At 35.9% G+C, this 21,293-nt stretch overlaps 1 protein-coding gene across 17 annotated transcripts in view; it reads left to right on the top strand.

The window, feature by feature from the left end:
• The window catches only part of NRXN1 (neurexin 1), a 735,915-nt gene that overhangs the window by 322,680 nt on the left and 391,942 nt on the right, over positions 1–21,293 (top strand). For 10 of the 17 annotated variants that reach the window (XM_075497446.1, XM_075497453.1, XM_075497448.1 and 7 more), the window contains 2 exons: positions 1,342–1,545; positions 3,768–3,794. In XM_075497446.1, the coding sequence (XP_075353561.1) occupies positions 1,342–1,545; positions 3,768–3,794 (231 nt within the window). The remainder of the gene's footprint in view (positions 1–1,341; positions 1,546–3,767; positions 3,795–21,293) is intronic. The other 7 variants (XM_075497462.1, XM_075497460.1, XM_075497458.1 and 4 more) reach the window with 1 other exon arrangement.

Below are 21,293 nucleotides of genomic sequence, written 5' to 3'. Positions count from 1 at the left end.
GTCAGGATTGCATCTTTTTCTAAGAAAGATTCTGTAGCGTCCTGTTTAGAACTCGTCATCTAACACTTCAACATTTTCTAAGATTGAGAGTTTTTGAGTGGGTTAAAGAATGTAGGAGACACATGGAAGAAGTTAGAAGGTCTCTAGTGAATTAGTGGTAGGTAAACAATCAGATGTGCATAAAATGGGGCACATTCAGATAGTATATTTTGCCATTCAGGTAGCGGTTTTTGTTATGTAGTATTGTTAGTTTTTTATGTTACTGCGGAGCCTGCTGAAATTCCTGGTAGTCTGCCCACTGACTGTTGGCTTGGGGTAAAGGATGTTGCTCACTCACTGCTTCTTCCACCACGATGTGCCACTGTCCATGAGCCTAAGAGCCGTTTCCAAAGGCTGTGGTGGTTAACTGGCCACAATGCTTGATCATCCTGCAAAAAAGGACTTCCTAATATGTTTCAGAAACAGATGTGTCCTTTGCTTTCTAGGAACTGCTGTGCCTCCCTGTAAGCAGAAATGCAGTCTTTCTGCTACCTGTCTTGTTACCAGCCTGAAGGCTGGGAAAAGACTTGTGGCTGGTTGCTCTGGGGTCTAACAGACTGTGACCGCTCTGTGCCAGAGCCACTTGCCGGGAGGGTTTCCTGTAATGTCTGAAAGTGACAGTTATTTGCGTGTCTCAGGGGTTTTAAGATCTTACCCTCAATATGCCAAGTCCAGTCTTGATCCTCTTGTTGAGGCTGTCGTAATGGTTGCATGTGCATTTTTGATTCTATCGTACTGCAGTCGTGGTCATGAAGCAATCTGCGCTCCGTCCAAACCATGGTGGGGATATTTACCTGTTTCAGGTGGCTTTTTGCTAACTGGATGACAATTGTAACTGTGGTAGTAGCAATTCTGATAGGTTTATACATTAAATATCCTAAGGTAATTATCTAGGTGGATGATAGTCAGACATGACCTTGTAATAGGCTGTTAGGTTTACCTGAATAGCTTTTACTGTCTCCGACCTATTTTGAGTAGTACAGGCCTAGTCTTGCAAGCATTTCTTTACATGTGATTTTACCCATCTGCTTGAAGATGCATACATGAATGGCTGGCTCATTAAAAGAGAAATTTAGTTTCTTTAAAAAGCACCAAAATATGCTGCTTAAAAAAACCCAACCAAAACGTAACAAAAAAACCAAACCCAACTTTGCTTATGTTTCCCAGTAATAATTGTGATATGTAATATGTAATTTTTCTGTGCCATACTGAGTGAATATACATTTACCATCTTCTCTATGAGCAATTTCACTAAATACAATATAATTCTTTAATAACTGATTTTCTCCTTTATGTTTTCAGAGGCAACAATTTTAAGCTATGATGGAAGTATGTTTATGAAAATACAGCTCCCTGTTGTGATGCATACAGAGGCCGAAGATGTTTCTTTACGGTTCAGGTCTCAGCGAGCTTATGGCATTTTAATGGCAACTACTTCTAGGGAATCTGCAGATACCCTTCGTTTAGAGTTGGATGCAGGACGAGTTAAACTAACGGTCAACCTAGGTAACAAACTCTTTCTCCAAGAAATTAACATTTTCTTTACATTTTTCTTTTTGCTTGCAAACATTTATGAAACAGCCTGTTTTAACATTAAAAGTAAACTGAAATGATATATAAGCACATGTCAATGCAACATTTGCGTATGTACATACACACACAAATGCCCATTATTATACTTTATTTTGTTTTCTTTTGCATTTTTGTATTCTTTATATAGTCTTAACATAATCCATCACAATATTTTTGTACTATTGTGTATTCTAAAAAGAGAAGACTAGTTCATCAGTGGTAGTTTTGGGCTAAATTTTTATTCTTCGTTGTGTAAGATTGGTTTCCCTCCACAACTTCTCACAGTAGCAATTCCACAATTTAAATGTGCAAGCAGAAACAACATGTATGTAGGTCAGTTCAGTTTTACTTCCACCAATTAATGTACAACATGCAAATGTATCAAAGAATTTCTAGTTTCAACACTGAAAATGTTGCGATTAGATATTCCCACTGATGGATTTCTTGGTCTCCTTTTTTTAGGTGTCAAATCTGTAGTAAATCCATCCTCTCTTTTTTAAACAATTCTGTAGTGGTATCTTTGTAGTATCGAACGATAACACAACCCTTCAATGCCCAAAGACTGCGGCCCTCAGCAAACAGCCGTGTGAACACAGGAGGCACAAGCCCTTTTACAGAAAAAAAAAAAAAAATCGGTTTCCTGGTTTGAAATATGATGGACAAAATGTTAGGTTATGGTTTTCTCTAGTTTAGAAAAAAAAAAAGTAAATAAATAAAAGCGCCTCTGCCGTGCTTATGAATAAGTCCAAGTCAGGACCTGAAAGAGAATAGAAATACACTCGGGGAAAAAGCACATTCAGTGCAGTCTTTCCCATTCACTGGAATGCTATTTTTAAAGGCAATTGAGTATTTTATTGTTTTCACCGCAGATAAAATGATTCCCAGAAAGCGTGGGGGGTAAAAAAAGAAAAGAATCCCCTACCCCTCCACTTCATAAAAGCGTTGCTGACTGAAATACTGTCCTGGTGTTTAGATTTCGAAGGGAGAAGGAGAAGCGGAGGGTTTCCTTGTTTACTCTTCTCTTACAGTCCCCTCTAGTGTCGAGCCGGGGCTCCTGCAGGCTGCGGGGCGGCGCGGAGCCTCCCTCCCGCGGGAGCGCTTTCTGTAAAAGGGGATGTGCGGGTGCTGGTCCTTGGCTGTTTGCAACCACTTTTCTGATGCGGTTGACGACACATGACAAACTCAGCTATATGGAAACAAAATCTAGGTTTGATGGTATATATGTTCCTCAAAGGTATAAACCAGGAGTAGCTGTACAAACCAATGTTTGTACATGCATAGCATAGATTTTTGGCATCTAGCATGGCATAGATTTTTTTTTTTTTACAGTAATAAATGCAGGTAGCCCAGCAGAGCATCCTGCTACAGATCAGGACATTCTCTTTATATACAAAACACCGCCCTCTGTCAGTTTTTGCCTGCTTCTGTAGTTCAAGAAAGCAAATAAATCCATGCCCTAGCAATATTGTTTCTTCCTCCAGCACCCCTCCTTTTTTTTTTTTTTTTTCCCCCCTTCAAGACAGGCAAGGAAATAATCTGAAAACGGACAGGATTCTCTAATTATCAGTGTTTATAAGTATGTGATTATTTTCTGTATATTAATGTAGCTTTAAATGTAGTCACTGTTCATTTCTTAAGTCTATACATTAAGAAAATGTAAACCCACAAAACCCCATTTATAGGCCTGGGAAATGAGCTTTTTATTCTACTACTTAGTTTTTGAAGATCAGCCTTTGAGGTATACTATACATAAGTTGTCCAAGATGTCTGATTGTGGCCTGGCTTGCTCTATGACCCATTGTGACGGAGCACTTTCTAATTGCATTGAGAGAAATTACCTGTTCTTTCACAGATGGGGAGAAAGTTGCAGCCTGCCTCAGTTAAGCATCTTTGACATTTAATCCTGATTTTTCACTTAGATTTGTCACCATGTAGCTTTGTTTGAAATTGGCCATTTTTACCCTATTTGTCGTTTCTATTTATAAAGATTTATCGCAGTATATCTGGGTTATAACAGTATGTAAAGACTGATGATATGGAGTGGCCATATTTGCATGTGTCTGTCCCCGGAAGGGTGGACTGTGATTTTATTGGATGTCTGCAGCTATTACCTTGAAGGATAAATTTTCATTTTTCATCTATTCTTCCCCATCTAGACTGTATCAGGATTAACTGTAATTCCAGTAAGTGCCTATTCAAACTTTTTAAAATGTTATTCCACCATTATAAAATATGCAAACTAGATGAAAAAGATTACGGACAGCTTGCAAGTGCTTGATAATTTATTAATCAAATGTGATTATTAATTATAGTTGTGTAAAAAGTCATCATATACTCTAGTGTGTATTTTTGTCCTTCCCATAGGATATAACTTTTAACTAGAATATTAAAAGAAGTAGTATTCTACAGGTTGTAAACATACATAGAGGAAATAGTACCTGTAGTACTGTATTATTCTAGACAGGCTATTTCATTGACAGTACCACAGAATTTTTGAACCAGCATTTCTGATAAGCTGTCACATATTTTCCCCCGGGTCCTCCTTCTAGTTTTCTTGACATTTTACCTCCAACTTGTGGTGAGATTGTTGGAACATAATTGTCCATAATACAAGAATTTCTATTTTATAATCCTCCTAGGCAATTAACTGTATTTACTGGCTGCTTATAACACAATTGGTTTTGCTAAATCTTTGTTTTATGGAAATGTAATATGTTACAATAAGGACATTATTAAGTCTGAGAATAACCATATTTCTATGATGATTTTTTACACTCTAATCATGTAAGAAACCTTAAATTGAACAATTTTTCTCTGTGATATGCATGTTTATGAAACAGAGGGAAACATTTGCCAGATGAATGGACTAAATTTTAACTTCTCTGATATTATTTGGATTAAGAGGCTATATTCTGAAAGGAGAAAAAGGACTGTGATTTTATTTTGAGTCTATGGAATTCCTGAATGGTGTCAACAAAATTATTGATAGTAAGTATGGTAGATTTGAGTTTTGGGTTCTTTTTTCTTTCCCTTCCTAACAGGTTTTGCAGGCCAGAAAACTGGCTTTATGCAAATAGAAACAAAGCTAAACAACAAACTGCATAGGTAGAATTTGTAGTTGTTAATAGTTTCCCAAAAGACATCAGCATAACATCCCTTAATAGTTTTATAGTCCACAAAGAAAAATAGGGAACTGCAGTTATTTATAATGTGTCATCTGCAAACAGATTTTGAAATGAATAACTTTACAAGACAAAAATACAGCATTTGTATTAAAAAGCAAAGGTTTTGGGGGGCAAGTTTTTAATCTAAACCATACTTAACTCCAGACAGACTTTTTCAATACAGTAAAGGAAATGCTTGCAGGTACCAAGGTATAAAGATAGCTTCATCATATTTTAAAATAATAATAATAATAATAATAATGAAATTAAATCATCCAGTTATAAAAACAAATATTTTCACTTGCCAAAAAGGTCCATTGTCCATTGCCAAAATGTATTAGATCATGAAAAATCTCATAAACATTTTGTTGGTCTGTCACAGGATGCTATTTTTTGGTCATGATGAAGTCCCAATTAGAAAAAGATTTCCAAGTGTAAGACAAGCAGCTTTTTGAGCAGAAATGTAATGAGTTTGCCTGCTGCTGGTAAATTCCTTTTCCCCTAAGAAAAGTAATATTACTTTTTTCTTAACTTCCTTAATGAAATTAGAAAATCTCTCTGAAAAGAGACTTACTAACACAGAAAAAAAATCAGTAATAAAGCCACAATACAATAGGTGTTTTGGTTTTTTAATCTCTTTTGGACAAAATCAGGTGCCATAAAAATAAATTAAAATGATTTCAAGGTTCTGTTTTTAAGCAAGTTTTGGATCAAAAGAGAACCTGCAAATACAGAGTAAGTAATAAGCCTCCAATCAGAGGATTGTAAACAGGAGAAGTATATGTACTGAATTGAATTAGCAGTTATGAGTTCTTCGTGGTCCCATACAGATACAGCATAACCTCTGTACAAAATATCCTTGGTATCAAATACTCATAAGGTATTTTTCTTTACAGTTTGTTTATAGCCTTTTTGTTATTAGAAATGAACTTTCATGATTAGTTCCATCTCCCTTTGGTGCTTGTGTACTGAACAGATTTTTGTGAGCTTTCGGTATGGTAAGTACTACAATGCTTTCTTATCAGCACTCGTAGTTTTTCAACAACCAGATAACGTTTCATGAGCAATTTCTGTGTTTTAATTTTTAGATTATGAAGAATTACTGCTCTAAACGGTCCTTAGAAGATGCTTGCTTATTAGACAATATAATGGATTTTAGTGGAGCACACACAATTCATTTCAAAGCAACAGCATCCAGAACTTGAATCTTAATTTGCTGAACAGTTGTAATAGTTCAGTGCCTATCTTTTTGGGCCTACTGAGAGCTGGATGTATATCAATCCTCATTTTATGCTGATAGAAGTAAATCTGTTTTTCATGTTTGAGAAACTTTTTTCAGATTTTCCCATTTCTGTTGCTTAGAAATTAGTCATCTTAATATAATTTCACTGTTGGGACTGAAAAACTACTTAGTTATAGCTAGACTAGTAACAGAGTTAAGGTCAGGGTGAAGCTATCTGGTTTGAATTTGAAGAGACAGCTTTAAAGAAAATGTAAAATCAAAACCAAACAAAAATTGGTGTTTTGTTTGAGAGAAGAGGAGGAGAATATGAATGTAAGCACCTTATTTCCTACAGTGAATTACAAATCTAGTGAATAAAATATTGCACCTCCTCTTCCTGTTTTCCCTTGAGTGCAGACTGAAACCTGTCTTCTGCTCACTGCAGATCAAATGACCAGCTGTTGGCTGGTCAGAGCTGAGATTTTGGTAGCAATTTGTTCTACGCTTTGTCATGCCTTCACCTTTAGCTAATGTCCTGTGTTGCAGAAGAGATGGCATTTTGTGGTCTTCCTTGTTTGAAATACAAACTTTTTTAAAATTTCAAAATGTTAATCACATCAGGTCGCTATCGAGCTTGTGTCTCATTAAGAATATTATGGAGACTGTTCACTTCATGCCATTTTTATGGAACTGAGTGGCATACTAAATTCAAACTATTTTTATTTTGTGCTAGGTTAGAAGATTGGTATCTTTATAAAACCTTACACCACTAGAAATTCTGCCTTATGTCAATCAGAAAATACCATTGCTGAAATGTTGGTTTTGTACATCCTTAAATCACTTCATTGTGTTCTTCAGACCTGCAAGGTTACAAAACAAAATTGTCTGTCAGGCAGTGAAATAAATGATCCTTTTAAACTGCAGGTACATTTAGGTCAATGTTGAGGCTGACATCAGGATAAAGGGGAAAACTTATGTTATGAACAGAAATGGCTACTATGGTTTCAGTATTAGTTTTCATAGAGTGAGGAATTCATTTTAAAATAAAACTGAGGTGAACAATGTTGGTTCAAATAACAGGAATGTGCAGCATTTCTTGGCACTTAGTCGTTCTGTAAAAAGAACTGTAATTTGATTGCTTGTACTTTATATACAAAACTGATGAGCTAATCCTTAAAAATTGCCTGAGGAAAAATGCTAAAAAAAATAAAATAAAATAATACATTTTTTCCCTTTCAGAGAGGGAAGTAGCTGTTACCTTTTACTTGCAGACTGTAAAGTATAAATTATAAACATCAGTGAATCCTATTAAATTGAATGGGATTTTTCCCCTAGTATTTCTTAGAGACAGAACTTCATCCCACAAAATTTACATGGCAGATAGATAACAGTTTTTGAATGACTTGTGAACAAATACACGTGTGGTATATTTCCATATTTTTCGCTGCTGCAACGTTAAGGGCTACTATCTTGAATTAATTTAAATCCTCTTTTTTTCCCAGTTTTAATGCTTCCAAAACACTAGCATCTGAAAATTTCTGGGTACCTGTAACTCTAGAGGCTCCTGGGTTTTATGTACAGTATACTTTTTTCACAAGCATTTGTGGTCTTACATGTTATTTCATCTCTTGTGAGGTTTTTTGCATTGCTATCATTTCTGAAAAATAGTCTACACTTTATATGAGTCAGCAAAGTAGGACTACAGGATTTTTATTAATTGGTACATTATGCAAATAATAATGTTAACCGTTAACTGGTAAATAGCTGGCTGTCGTTTCTGAATCTGATACTTTTGTTCCAAATTAAAAGATACAGGATAGTACTTTTTTTGAACGCTGCTGTAAAAGATTGCTCAACTAGTGGCACATGGTGCGGGAGTGATTTAGGTCAGTTCTCTGGTACACGGTTTTGCTTCTGTAGGCAATAATTCATTGAGTAATCCCACTGAACTCAGTTATACTCTAATGTAGGACTCTCATAAGAAATGAATAAGAATTGCAGAATGTTAGGAAGCAGGGAGCAGAGAGTACTGTGGCAGTATACATGTATACTGTTCTCCAGGGAATGTATCAAATGGCTTTCCTAGCTGAGTGTCCACCTTTCCAAATTAGCAACAATTTCCTGGACTTTGAGGCTTTTCTGTTTTGTCCTTCCAGTGAAGTGCCCCTTCACTTGTATTTACGTGCACCCCTCCTTCTGTGTTTACCTAGTTCTTCATCCATTCTCTATAACCTTTATTTTTTTCTCTCATTTTATTTTCTCACTCAATTTCATTTCTCTGTTTTTCCCCATAATCCTTATCTCTTTTCCTTGTTTTGTGCGTACATCCTTTTAAAACTTTGCTTTTCTGCAGATGTGCACATTACAGATGATTAAATTATTCTGTTTGGAATATGTAACATCTGTTGCTGAAGAATTTTTTTTCTTGTCAAGGTGTCCTACAAATCCAGAGCATGACAAGGAACTATGTCAGATTATTGGTAAATAACAGGAGAATTATATGTATTGAAGAACCAACAATGGTGTTCAATTACAGTATATTTACAGTTTGCAAATAGATTTTAAGCAGCAGGAAAGCGTAAGGGAAGACTGTACATCCTTTTGAAAGCTACTGCTTGTAAAAATGCATTTTGTTGCTAAGTCCAGAGTCTTCAGCTGTGCTCTTACGGATATTGCAAAATCTACTGTGATGAGCAAATCACTAATACATTTCCATGTATTAACTTCTCACTATCTGGTGAAAAGAATGAATAGAATATATTATTTGATCCTTTTTTGTTGTTGTTGGCAGTAGAAAATCATTACAATGATACAAGATTGTAGCTCCCCCAAAATGTAAGATTTTTTATTTGGCCTGTTTTCTTACACAGCGCTTATGAATTGTGTGAGGTGGCTTTGATCTTTTTCTCATTCAGTATGGCTGACAGCCTGCTAAAGATATGCAAAAGAGCTTTACCATAGAGGACATATAGCAAATCAGCAGGGTACTTTCACTGCAAGTTCAGTCAGGGACTCCCCGCTGTTTGGGGTGTAAAGTTTGAAAAAATTAGGAATAATTCTTTTAAAGCTTTGGTTATACTTTGCAGATTTAGAACATGGGGTCATTGGATTCCTTCTCATTCAGCAATATCACTTTAAAGACCCCTTTTCACGTGATTTCCTGAAAAGCAGGATCTGCTGCTGTGCAACAAAACTGCAAAGATATGTGGCCATTTTCAACCAAATTCTGATTACGATCTACTAGTTGCTAATTAGAACCATCATGGGAATCTAATCAAAGGAATCAGGTTGAAAGACATACAAAAAAGGAAAACTGCTTCTTAACTCAGAGTCTGTCTCACTGGAGTCTTTAGTCCTGAAGCTGCACTAACGCCATCCTGTATCTATGTTTCAGGCACTCTGTTGTGAAGTTGAAAACAGCTAGGCTAGGAAAAAAAGTTCATGTTTGAAAGCAAAATAGCCTATATAAGGGTAGTGAAGAGGACTAAAGTAGTTAAGGGACAGCCCATAATTTATGCTGTACAGCTACAGAAACCAGTTAGGAGAGATCCTTCTGATTCTTTGTTCTCTGTTAAATATAGGATGAAGTGTTGCTGCACAGGGTTATGCCATGTAAGCCTGTCATATAAATTGGCTTACTGGAGGTGTGATAGCAAAGTCGTTCACTTCTTCCTGCAGTCTACTTGCCCACCTGCTCTGGAGAAAAGTAATAGCTGTTTCCCCTCACTTGTAACCTGCTTCTGCTCCTTGGGAGCACCTAGGGCAAGGTCTATGACTTGACTTTTTTTATGAAAAGTCATGAATATGCAGTGGGCTTTTCCAAGATGCTGATAGGTGTTAACACTCAAAAATATTTCTGAAAAAGTCATCTGTACTCCTTGAATGGTAGGAGTGACTTAGCTGAGAATGGGAAGGGAACCAGTGGGGCCATTGCTGACCACTTTGCAAATGCTCTGTATACCATTCTTTGGGGTTTGTGCTGCAGGATTTCATCTGTGCCTTAAAAATAATTCTTAAAAAGTTTGTCATTTACTTTAAAGTTGTGTTCTTCTAATCCTCTTCCTGTCTGCTAGTCCTGCTCTTGCATTGCCTATTGCTTTGCTGCCAGCACAAATGTTCAAGCGTCCATGTGGTGAATTTGACCAAAGAAGTGACCCGTTAATAAAATTGTTAATTTTAACTTTCTGCAGTTTTCTGAGCAGTTTTATCACATGACACATATGGACACCTGCTGTAGAATAAAACAGGACCGGGGCAGACAGGAATGGTGTGGAGACAGTAGGAAAACAACCTCTGGTAGAGAGTGGATTGCTTTTTTCAGCAATGCAGACTTATGCTGTCCCAAAGTGAATTCATCTGGTGTACATCTAAGCAAAAACATCCTGGAAAAATACATGTTATTGACAGAAAGGCAGAAACATCACTTCTTGAGATGTGGAATGCTTAATCTGTATCAGTTAAGGAAGAGATATTTCAGACATCTGAAGGGAAATGTTGGAAGGGTTTCTGGGTAAATGTCTGCATCTTCAGTTATATACATCACAACTATTTTCCTTCTCTCTCAAATTTGATTCATAAAACAAGCTGTAAGTTGAATCTAGGAAATATCTGAGGCCCAGTTTTAGCGAGTTTCAAGCTTGAGGAAAAGCCATTGAGTATCAAGAAAAGGATACATATTAGGAGATGCCAGCTGAAGGGATACTTTGCTTTTTGACCATTCACCTAGGTTAACAAAGATTTGCAATCTGTTTTTTGTTGTGGTTTTTTGTGAAATTTCATATGGATGTAGTTTGTATATAGTCCAATATACCAGTGAAGGTATATTAGACTTCTGAGTGTGAGCTCTCTCCCTTAATGGGTGATTAAAAAAAAAAACAGCCTTGCAATATACTGATTTCTCAGCTAAAAAGTATACTTTGGTAAACACAGAAATCTTGCAGGGAAATACCGAATTTATCTAAAAGGCAGCCATTTTTACCCCTTCCTTATCCAGTTATAGCTATTAAGAGAAAAAAAATTAGAAACTTGAACTAATAAAGGACATATGAAAATTTGAATCAACTAGCTAATTATAAAGAAATCTTGAGAAGAGTCTTGCACGTGTATAATTTGTCAATGCCAGTGGTGAGGCACCCATAAGTTCCCCTCTAACTCAGTCCTGAACCTCCTTAGCTGGGGCGTGGGAGGGAATTATCATATTAATACACCAAACAAAAGCTCAAACTTTCATTAAAGTGAAAAAAGTGCTTTAGATTTGCTGCCTGACCATTTAAGGGTCTATCATATTTACTTTCTCCCTACTGACATTTTTCAAGGTCAGCTACTGGGGATTGAAGGCTTTGGTCTATCAGTGCTTCCAGCCTACATGAAGGACAGCAATAAAGTTTATTTCTGTGCCTGCATTCTACTTGCTGCTTATAAAACCTCATCTGTGTTTGCTTTTTCTTAGCTAGCAGAGGGGAAAATTGCCATTAGTCTTCTGGCAGACTGTCATTAAAATATCATTCCAAGTTCTCTTACTAGAAAACAGATGTTTTTCTTTTTTTGTGTGTATACTTCTTTCCTTTCTTTTCACTTTTTCATCCATTTATTTTTATCTTTTTAAGTCCCACATTCTAATTATGGTACTTTAAAGATATAACTGATTGAACAGGAGCCTCAGTAATCAAATATATAACAGTAGTATATCTGAATATATAATAGTAGTATATCTGTGGCTTTCTCAAGGCACAGTGGTGTGCTCTGCAACAGCCAAACACAGTAAAAAAGGCAACTATAAAGGCTTAAACATATGGTTATTTAAGTGAATTTGAAAATTTATACAATAAGGATAGTTGCCCTAATTGGTGGTGAAAAAATCATTAGGTATACATTCAGATAAAGACTTGCTTTTTTGGCACTACCACATAAACGTTTTCAGAAACTTCTTTAAGATTGCTGAAAAGTAGTAGACTTTCCAGTTGTGATGTTTCAGTGTGTAGTTCAATTTTACAAGGCCAGGTATAGATAGTTTTCAATTTAGTGTATATGTGGGGCTATATGAGTCAGGGCCATGGTGTGGGTATATATCAGCTAGCTCTGAGCATTGGTATGCTGCCCAGGTGCTACCAGCAGAGCCCAAGGGCATGGTCTGGAGTTGACTGAAGCTGTTCCCTCTGAACCTTCAGCCTGACTCTTAAAGGGGAGTGGGGAGCAGGAGATCGTCCAAAATACTAAATATGACAAGAGGACTCCTGGAGGATAGGAAAGCAAAAATTGCTGCAAGCATGTTACCTCTCATTTTACCAATAGGAACAAAGCAGCCTACAGGATGTGCTAGATCTATAAGAATAGATTGTCTTGAATTATTAAATCCTGATTTATATGCAAGGGAATTGTCTGTGTCTAGCTCGCACTGGTCCTATCAGATCTTTCACAAAAGGACTTTTCAGAAGAAGTAGACTAGGCCTTTCTACTATTTTAATGGGAAGAAGCAGTAGAAAGTAAGTTTTTAATGTATAGCAGATCCTAAATTTCTCTTGTTTTACTTTTATGTTTTTCTCATTTAGTTTTTGAGAAGGAAGATGACTTAATTGCATTTCAGGACTGGTGATTTAAATTACGCTCACAATTTTTTTCATGACAGAAAGTGGGTGTTACAATCTAATCTTGTGGGGATATTGAGGAGTGATGTTCTAATCAGTAGTAGCAAAGCAATTGAATACTATTTTATTCTGCAGAAGACTATATACAAGCTAATGTATCATCATTCATATTAGTGAACTGGGCTGCAATGGCAGTCATTTCATGGTAAAGTTCTGCTACCAACTAGTGCCACGGGAATCTCTACTGACATATTCATAAATGATTGAGAGAAGAGGAGGAACACTGAGATGATAGGATTTGCAGATGCAATGAGATGATTTAGGAAAATCAAATTAAATGCTGCATGTGAGTGTTTTCTGAAGGGTTTCAAAATGCTGAACAACTAGATAGTAAAATGGTAGGTGGATTTAAATATCGATGTATACAAAGTAATTCATACTAGAAAAAGTAACCTTAATTTTGCAAGCACAGCAGTGGAGTCTGTTAGCACTGAGCTGAAGAAATTGTAAATAGCCATTGTAAATAGCTCTTGTAAAACAATTCGGTGCTTGGAAGTGACCAGAAATCCCAAAGGATGTTAGAAGCTATGGGGAAAGGAAGCAAGACCAGAACAGAAAACAGCATTATGCTATTGTGCAGTCATTGTTTATCCACATCTTGAATCCTGCATGTGTTTTTAGTTCCTGTTCCTCATGATGAACTTAAATAAGAAAAATACAGTGCACTGCAACAGGGAGGATTCCAACTATGGATTGGCTTTCCTACATGGAAGAGCTAGGCAAGCTAAAAAAAAAAAGATACCTGAGAGAATATGAGTATATTTTTATAAAGATATTATTATACAGGCATAAGAAGCATCAGGAAGTTAATAAGTAGTATGAAATTGAAATACATCAAGGACTTTTTGTGATAAGGCAGTTTCTGTAGCTCTGGTAGTCCCTAATATGTTAGTCACTGGAAGCTGTGACTGTGTTAGAGTAGTAATTACTATACAGTTGCCCTGCTTTTCTTAGCTGCTGTTGAAGGCACAGTGCGGGGCTAGCTGGACTTCTGGTCTCACCTGGCAAGGCCACCCTTATGTTCCCAAACAGATTTTTTTTTTTTGTAATGGAACAAAACTTTGTCATTGGTAATAAAGTTGATGAACTAGATGCAGCCTTAACTCAAAAAGTCTGTAAACTACTAGCTCCTAGAAGCTGGCAGCAAATAGTTAGGAGAAAGTCCCTTAATATTGTTCTTTTCCTTTCTAAACATCAATTGCTGATCATCGTCAAAGGCAGAGTGCAAGACAATACAGAACTGAGGTGTAACATTCAGTATAGCAGCTTTTGTCCTATGCACCATTTCTCCTCTTATTTTGCAGCTTCTTTTCCTAATCATTTTATCACTACTTTATACTCTATTCAGAGCAAACAGGAAATTGCTGGTGAAAGTAACATATAAATCTATCATCAGCTGGCTTGTATACAGTCATTCTAAACTTTGTAATCACATTCTATGAAAATTAGAGTATTACCACACAGATGGCAGCAGATGACACAAGCCAATATTTCAATAAATTCTCAGAAAAATCCATTCTTAGTTAACTGATAAAACAAGTCAAATTAGGATAAACCATTAATTAATTTGGGTATTTCATATGTACTAAGCATCATGAATAATTTTTTTGACTTAGTACCAAGAGTTTTCTGGCAAGAAATTTTGGTCTGTAGCTCTTTAAAAAGAAAATCATTGTTAGCATTCAGTATTAAGAAAAAATAACAGTAACTCAGCACTGCTCAGTTGATAATGCTTCTAAATTTATACTCAGATTGGAAATACTATCAGGCTTCATGTATAAATACCTTTATTTGCTTTTCACATTATTCCTTATTTCTTTCTTAGGACTCTCAGTTTCTAAGAAATAATGGTGTTGTGGTGTTCATTTGTTAATACTTTTGTAGAAAACATTTAGAAGTGCTTATAAATGAAAGTGCTGTGGAGAAATACTGCAGTCTTTCTATTATAGGATTACAGTTTGAAGAGTGTTTTTCAGGTGGTAGAAACTTAGTGGTTTTTCCAAATAAATCTGTCTAAAACCATTAATAGTTCAGTTCAGAAAGCATTTAAGTATACTAAGAACATGCATAGGACTTTTTTTGAATATGGTGCCTTACTGAATCAATGCTGCTGTGCTTATCTCCAGAACTTTTCAAGGAAAACCAAACAAATTGCCATCTCTCTGCAGGTAGATGCTGCTTTTCTGATCAACACATCACATGCTCACAGCCATCATTCTGTCCTAATATATACTTGTAAAGAATTCATATAACAAGTGTTCGGGGTTTTTTTAATGAAATGGATATACGTGGGTAAGAGATAAGGGAGAGGGGAAATACAGAATCAGAGAGAGGGAAATTTGAATGGAATGTCTGGTTCTTACTAACATAGCCAGTGAGCGTTGCAATAGGTCTAACATATGTTGAGGTGAATTGCCAAGTTTCTGTCTGTCCCTCTCATATTAATAGATATTGTGAATAGAACACTCCTACATTATAAAAAAAGTGCAACCAACTTCAGTGAGAGTCAGATCAGATCCTATTTCTCAGTTTGGTGTGATTAGGAGAACCAAGCTGCTTAGGGAAAGCTTGACTACCTCTCCTTCAATCAAAGAAAGAATGAAAAAAAAAAAAAAGGTGTACCAAACTAAAATTTTGATTAAATTACGATTATTTGGATACATTTATACATTTGTAGTGCTTGAAGTCTGGAATAAATCCCTGCTAAGCAATTATCTTACTCCTTAAGCATTAAGATCAGTGGGATCTGATTATAGACAGTAGTGAACAGTACATGGGTGTAGAGCCTTTGTCTTTTCCATATGTAGCACTCTAATGCAGAATTAGAGTTCTCTGCCTATTTGCATAAATACAAGTTCACAGAACCTGGTTTCTGAGCCATCTGTGGCATTTTGATGGCCCCTCCTTTACTGCATCTGCAGAAAATATTGTATGAGTATGTATTAGTTTTAGCTGTATGACTGTTTCAAAAAGGCGGGCTATTTTATCATTGCTTTACTTCTCTGCAGAAAGTCATCATTTCATAAGTTCAATCTTGATGAAGAAGTCTAGCAAGCACTTAGCTACAATGTTATTCTCCATTAATGTTATAAGAACAGTAATTCATTTTTCAGTGTGCTTTTTTTGAAGAGCTAATAACGTTAAAAACATCTACCCAGTGCATGTCACTGATGAGCAGTTTCTTATATTAAAAACACTTACTCTGTATCCGGCACATTTTGCATTTGTGTCTATTAAAATGCATGAAACATCTATCATAACATTTTAAGCACTCAGTAGCTTATTACTGGAACCATATAACTGCTTCCTTATTATCTCTTCTTGACAATGATTTTAATGAATTATATTCAGGTAGTTGTTAAAATTTCCATCCAAGCACATTTCATTTTTGGATGACATGTCAAGAGGTTAACTAATGCTCCCTTCCAGCTGATTTCTAGGCCTCAATCCATCAGACAAGTCACTTCAAAGGAGATATTACTCTATTGAGTTGAGACATCAAGATAAAGTTGGCTTTCTGAGATGCAGTCCCCTTTGGGAAGTGTGCAAAGAATTCTTCAGCAGTTATGTGTCTAGGCAGTACTGAAGCAACAAGACAGAGATGAAGACCAAGACATGGAATGAGAAAAAGCTATTAAAGAAAAGAGGAAGCTGTGGTTAATGTAGCTTATACTAATTTGTTTGTATTATTTCTCATTCATTTTATATTCTGTGAGGTTTTCCTCCAAGGAGTGAAGTGCATGTATGTAGAAATAACATTTCGTTAGTTAAAAGTTCCTCTCTGTGTCTGCACATTAAGTCTATCTGTCTGGAAAAGAAAGACCAAATAGGTAAGTCAACAATTCCATCTTTCACTCACATGCCAGGAACTGTTTACATGTGATGTGTGGAAATCGGATCAGAAATGAAGAATAACAAGCACAGATAATATGCTCACTACGATCTAAGGAATTCTAGTTTTACAAAAATTTAAGCACTATAATTGTTGAGTATAGGTGAAAATTACCTGTTGAATTTGTGTTGGGATTACTGCTATACTTTGAATTGTCCATGTGGTTTTTGCTGTGTAACATTTCAGCACCTTGAAAGCAAGTATGCTGTTTCTTAAGAGGCAATAAAGTAGATGTACACCACGAGCTCTCAGGGGAAGAAGTATTCTTGCATCTCCAGCTAATGTTTTGCACGTCATAGAAGACACTTAGGAAGTCAGTTGACAAGCTAATCAGCTATGAATAAGAGCAGACTAGCTAGAAAAGACTACAATGTAGATTCTTGATTTCCTAAAATTACATAAACCAAGATACGGAGTGCACCTTAAGAAAGTGCAAGTAGGATCTTCTGTCAAGAAGCTTACTTGGTTTTTTCAATCACAAAATTGTCATTCACTGACACTGAGCACAATCCTTAAGAGATAACAAATGGCAAAAGAGCATTTGAGAGATTCTCTCAATGTTGAAATCCATTCCATCTACTCAATTTTAAAAGTCTTGCTGTTTTAGTTTTATACAGGCGTACAAGGAGACAGAGCAAGCACCAACCTGGAAATAACAGATAGCAAAAGGTGCTTGACAGTACATATTGTTAGCATGTAAATGCTTGAGCAGCCATAATTGCAAAATGAAATTCTCAAAAAGTTGCAAGTGAACAATGAAAAAGCAAAACTAAACTCACTATTGCAGGTGTCACAGTTAGCTTCAGCTTCATTTAGCCACCATAAATATGTGTCTGGGAAAGTAACAGGTTTAGAAGCAGCTGAAATGTAGTGTGAAAAGTTTGATGCAGAATGCAGAAAAAGGCCTTGTTTGCAGAAAAGTAACACGCATTGGTTTTTTGGGTAAGAAATCACATGAACGAGCTGGAAGAGTTGCTGAAAATTTACCTTTAATAAAATGCCTTATTAAACTTATGCAAACTGTCTCAAACATAGGTGGTATCTAAGACAGTTGAGTACTTTTGTTCCCAACAAAATCTTTACTGGAATAAGTATGTAGTAATTTTGTAAATCTTATTTTAGGCTCAGGAATCCTGAAAAGATATGTCTGAAAAAAATGCTATCAGTATTCAGACTGGTTTCTTGCAGATAAGGAATATCAGACCTACCTCAAAATTGAAAGAAACATTTGAAGAATATTTACAATGTTGTCTACAATTTCACTCTGAAAAATTCACAGTCTTTTTCCTTTAATAGAAATGTTCTTTGTAAGAAAGATTCAAACAACTGTTAATGTGTATTGTTTACCCTTTTTAAATAGTACTAGAGCATTGAAATCTTAAGATACGTATTCACTTTATATGACCCTGCTACTGTTAATATGCCGAGTGCTCTGCCCTATGGCCCATATCATTGAGAACATCAGGAATCTTAAGTTCGGGATGAAATCTGGTGCAGCTGAACTGGTGGCTTTTCAGAAGTTGAAAAGGTCTAAAAGTAATCATGAACTATTATGCTGTAGTGACGAAACTTTACAAGGATAAACGTGGAACAAGAATGACATGACATAGTGATGAAGAAATACATACATCAGAAAAAGCATGGTTTTGCAAGTATTCTGTGAAATAGTTTAGGAATATACAGGAAAATAAGCGTAGGCCTCATAGGTCATCTATTGTGTAAATCGGAAAAAATCAGAGACTAATCCCATACCCATCAAAGTCAGCGGAGCCTGTTTATAGAACAGGGATCACTTTGTATTCATCTATTTGTAATTTTTGAAAATAATCTGAAATACTTAATTTAGTGCTCCTTGCTTGACTCCTATCTACGTAGAAGCAAGAATAAGCAGTGTCAAGAAATTGTGCCATTCAATCCATGATAAGTATAAAAATATTTTAAAACATTAAATAATAATCAGCAATCACAGATCTTTAAACATTATTCTCTTTACCTGTAACTAGGCAAAATGTTATAATTCAGTGTTTTCATTAAAAAAAAAAAGGATATGAGTGTGAGATTTAGTTGTTACGTATTTTATAACTGTGCCTTGGGATGAAGACACCTGTAAATTAAGAGGAGCTTATTCTTAAAATAAAGTCACAGTCCAAATTCTTTTCCTTTCTGTGCCAACTAGTTACCAATCTGCTTATTCTTAAGCACAATGTGCAAGATATAAGGGTAAAATGAAATATTTAAGTGGTTTTTTTCTATGTTCATTTTTTGCCTAAACATAAAGGTAATGTTTTTTTTATAAAAAAGTAAATTATGGAGAAGCATACTTAAGTTGTGCTTACTTATATTTTTAAATGTACTTCAGAGTTTTGACAGCTGTGGTTTGATATAAATGAGCACAGTCAATATCAAAGTCAGAAAGGCTAACGTGATCAAAGCTGTTTCTGCTTCTTTCCAGTTGTCAGTTATAATGTAACAAAAGTACAACAAATATTCCAATTCTCTCAGGAAAAAAAAAAGATCAAGTGTGTACCAACTTTTTCTGCAAAACTCACTGTAATTTAGGTTATTTTTCCTTCACTGGCTTTAAGTGGAAAGGAAGAGGGCAGACTTAGCAGTAGAAAACAGTAGCACAGGTTCTTCAGACTCCTAAAGGGTGCCTGCACCATCAGGGTACACTTAGAGATCTGCTATAGGTGACTACACACCTGTTCCCTGTAGCAGCTGTATATCTCAGTCTTCTTTGTATTTATTAGCTGATTGACAGTGATTTGCAGATCAGTGATTAAGGTCCAGATTATCAAAGTCATTAGATAGATGTCTCATGGTGAAATCCTTCTTTTAAGTCAGAATTCCTCCAGATCTCTTGGGTTCAGAGGAGACAGCAAAGTTCCTCTGGAAGCTGAGGCACTGTATTTGAATAGCAACTTGTAGAGATGATGCCTAAGGAAAAGGAGATTGCCAGGTGTATCACTCTCCATTTCTTTGAAAGCTTAGAGGAATATTCTCGCTGTTTCTAGGAATCCAGGAATGTATGTGTTTCTGTCTTTGTGTTTTGTAGGGTTTGGGTAGTCAAGACAAGAATAATAAGTCTGCTGAGGTAAAAGTCTAACTCTTCTTGGGAAAGCAGAAAATGAACTCATCTTAGGATCACTTTTTTCCCTTAGTTTAAGCCCACATCTCACAAATCTGTACTATTGACAGAACTCTGAATTTACACAGAATTAATTAATATTGGACATCCTGGATGCCATTAAAGTCATATCAGAACAATGAATATTTACTTTTAAAAAATTTAATTCCAGTGTTGCTTGAAGTTGGAGTTTCATGTTCACTTTGGTACTGTTTTATACAGGAGTTGCCAAGTCAATTCTTACGATTTTCAATCCTATTCCTGTTATAGGAGAAAAAAAAGCAAACACCAATAACTCCAGATGAATTAGCCATTCTTTCCTCTACCAGTTTTACAAAGTTTTTGCTAAATAGGAGTTAAAAGGAATTTTTCATTGAAACAAATTTTCAGCATAAGAAAGCTGTCCGTAATACAAGCATTCTGCATGGGAAAATTTCAGTGTCATAAATGAATTAAAATTTCCCATTTTATTCTTCCTTGTGCAATACACTAGCTTATAGTGGATTATCCTTTAAACAAACAAGCAAACAAACAATTTCAGTTATCAAGCCAAATTGACTGGGTTTTTTTCCGTGTATTGTTCAGTGTCAGTATGTGACTAGGTGAGCTGCTGCAGTGATTCAGTCCAGGTTCTTCAAGTCCCTCCTCTCCTTGCTGGCCAGACTTTCCAGCTGTCTTCCCTTACTGTCATCATTCTGTGATCTTTCTCAGGCTTGGCTACAGGAGTGTTCTGGGAACCGGGCAGCTGCCTGAGAAAAGGGGATAGCAGGCTTGTGAAACAGCTGCTTTCCTGATGTACTGCAGGAGCTTAGGTAGAACGAAGTCGAAGATGTTGACTTTGAAGTGTTTGTGTTAAGTATGTTTACTGAATCAAAATAAAATGCTTAAACGCATTCAGCTTAAAATTATTGGGATTTTTCGTTATAGCAGCCATGTCAAACTAAGGTAAAAACAAATAAAGATTTACTAAGAGTCACACAAGTAGTTTGTGGAAGTGAATCTGCTGAATCCCAATTCAGAGTCCTAGGATTTGGGCACACTTTAAAAAAAATTAGCATGATTCAAGGCAGGATATGACTTCACAGGGTGTTTGTAATGCTGCATGATCTTTGCAAGTGCACGTTTTTCTACCTGCAGTAAATACAAAGTAAATAATGCACTGAAGCTTGCTTTAAATGAGCATAGAATTGCCATGTATTGAAAGTTCACGCTCACCTTACCTACAACAAAGTGACTTGTCACGTTCAACATAATTTCTGAAAATTTGCCTGAAAATGTTCAGCAGTGAGCTGAAAAAGCAACAGCCATATTTTTCAAGCTCATTGACTTTGCTGTGCTTTAGTTCAGGGCCTTGGGGTGGATTCATAAAACCTTTAGTACCTTTAGCACATTTTCTGATAGTCATGATCCTTAGAGAATGGCACAAAAGAGAAACTGCACTCTTATAAAAAATACAGGGATCTAGCTGACTTCTGGTTTTAGCTTTTAAAAGATACTTTTCTTTCATTATTTCCAAGAAGAAGGAAAGTTACATGTCCTTAGGGCTGGTTGTATTTCATTTGCTTGGATATATGACTTACAAAACTAAATTAAAAGGCAGCTGATTCCTAACAATAAATGTTTTAAGTAATGT

This window comes from Mycteria americana, chromosome 3 (genome assembly GCF_035582795.1).
Source record: "Mycteria americana isolate JAX WOST 10 ecotype Jacksonville Zoo and Gardens chromosome 3, USCA_MyAme_1.0, whole genome shotgun sequence".
NCBI lineage: Eukaryota > Metazoa > Chordata > Aves > Ciconiiformes > Ciconiidae > Mycteria > Mycteria americana.
This window is presented reverse-complemented; position numbering and strand designations above follow the sequence as displayed.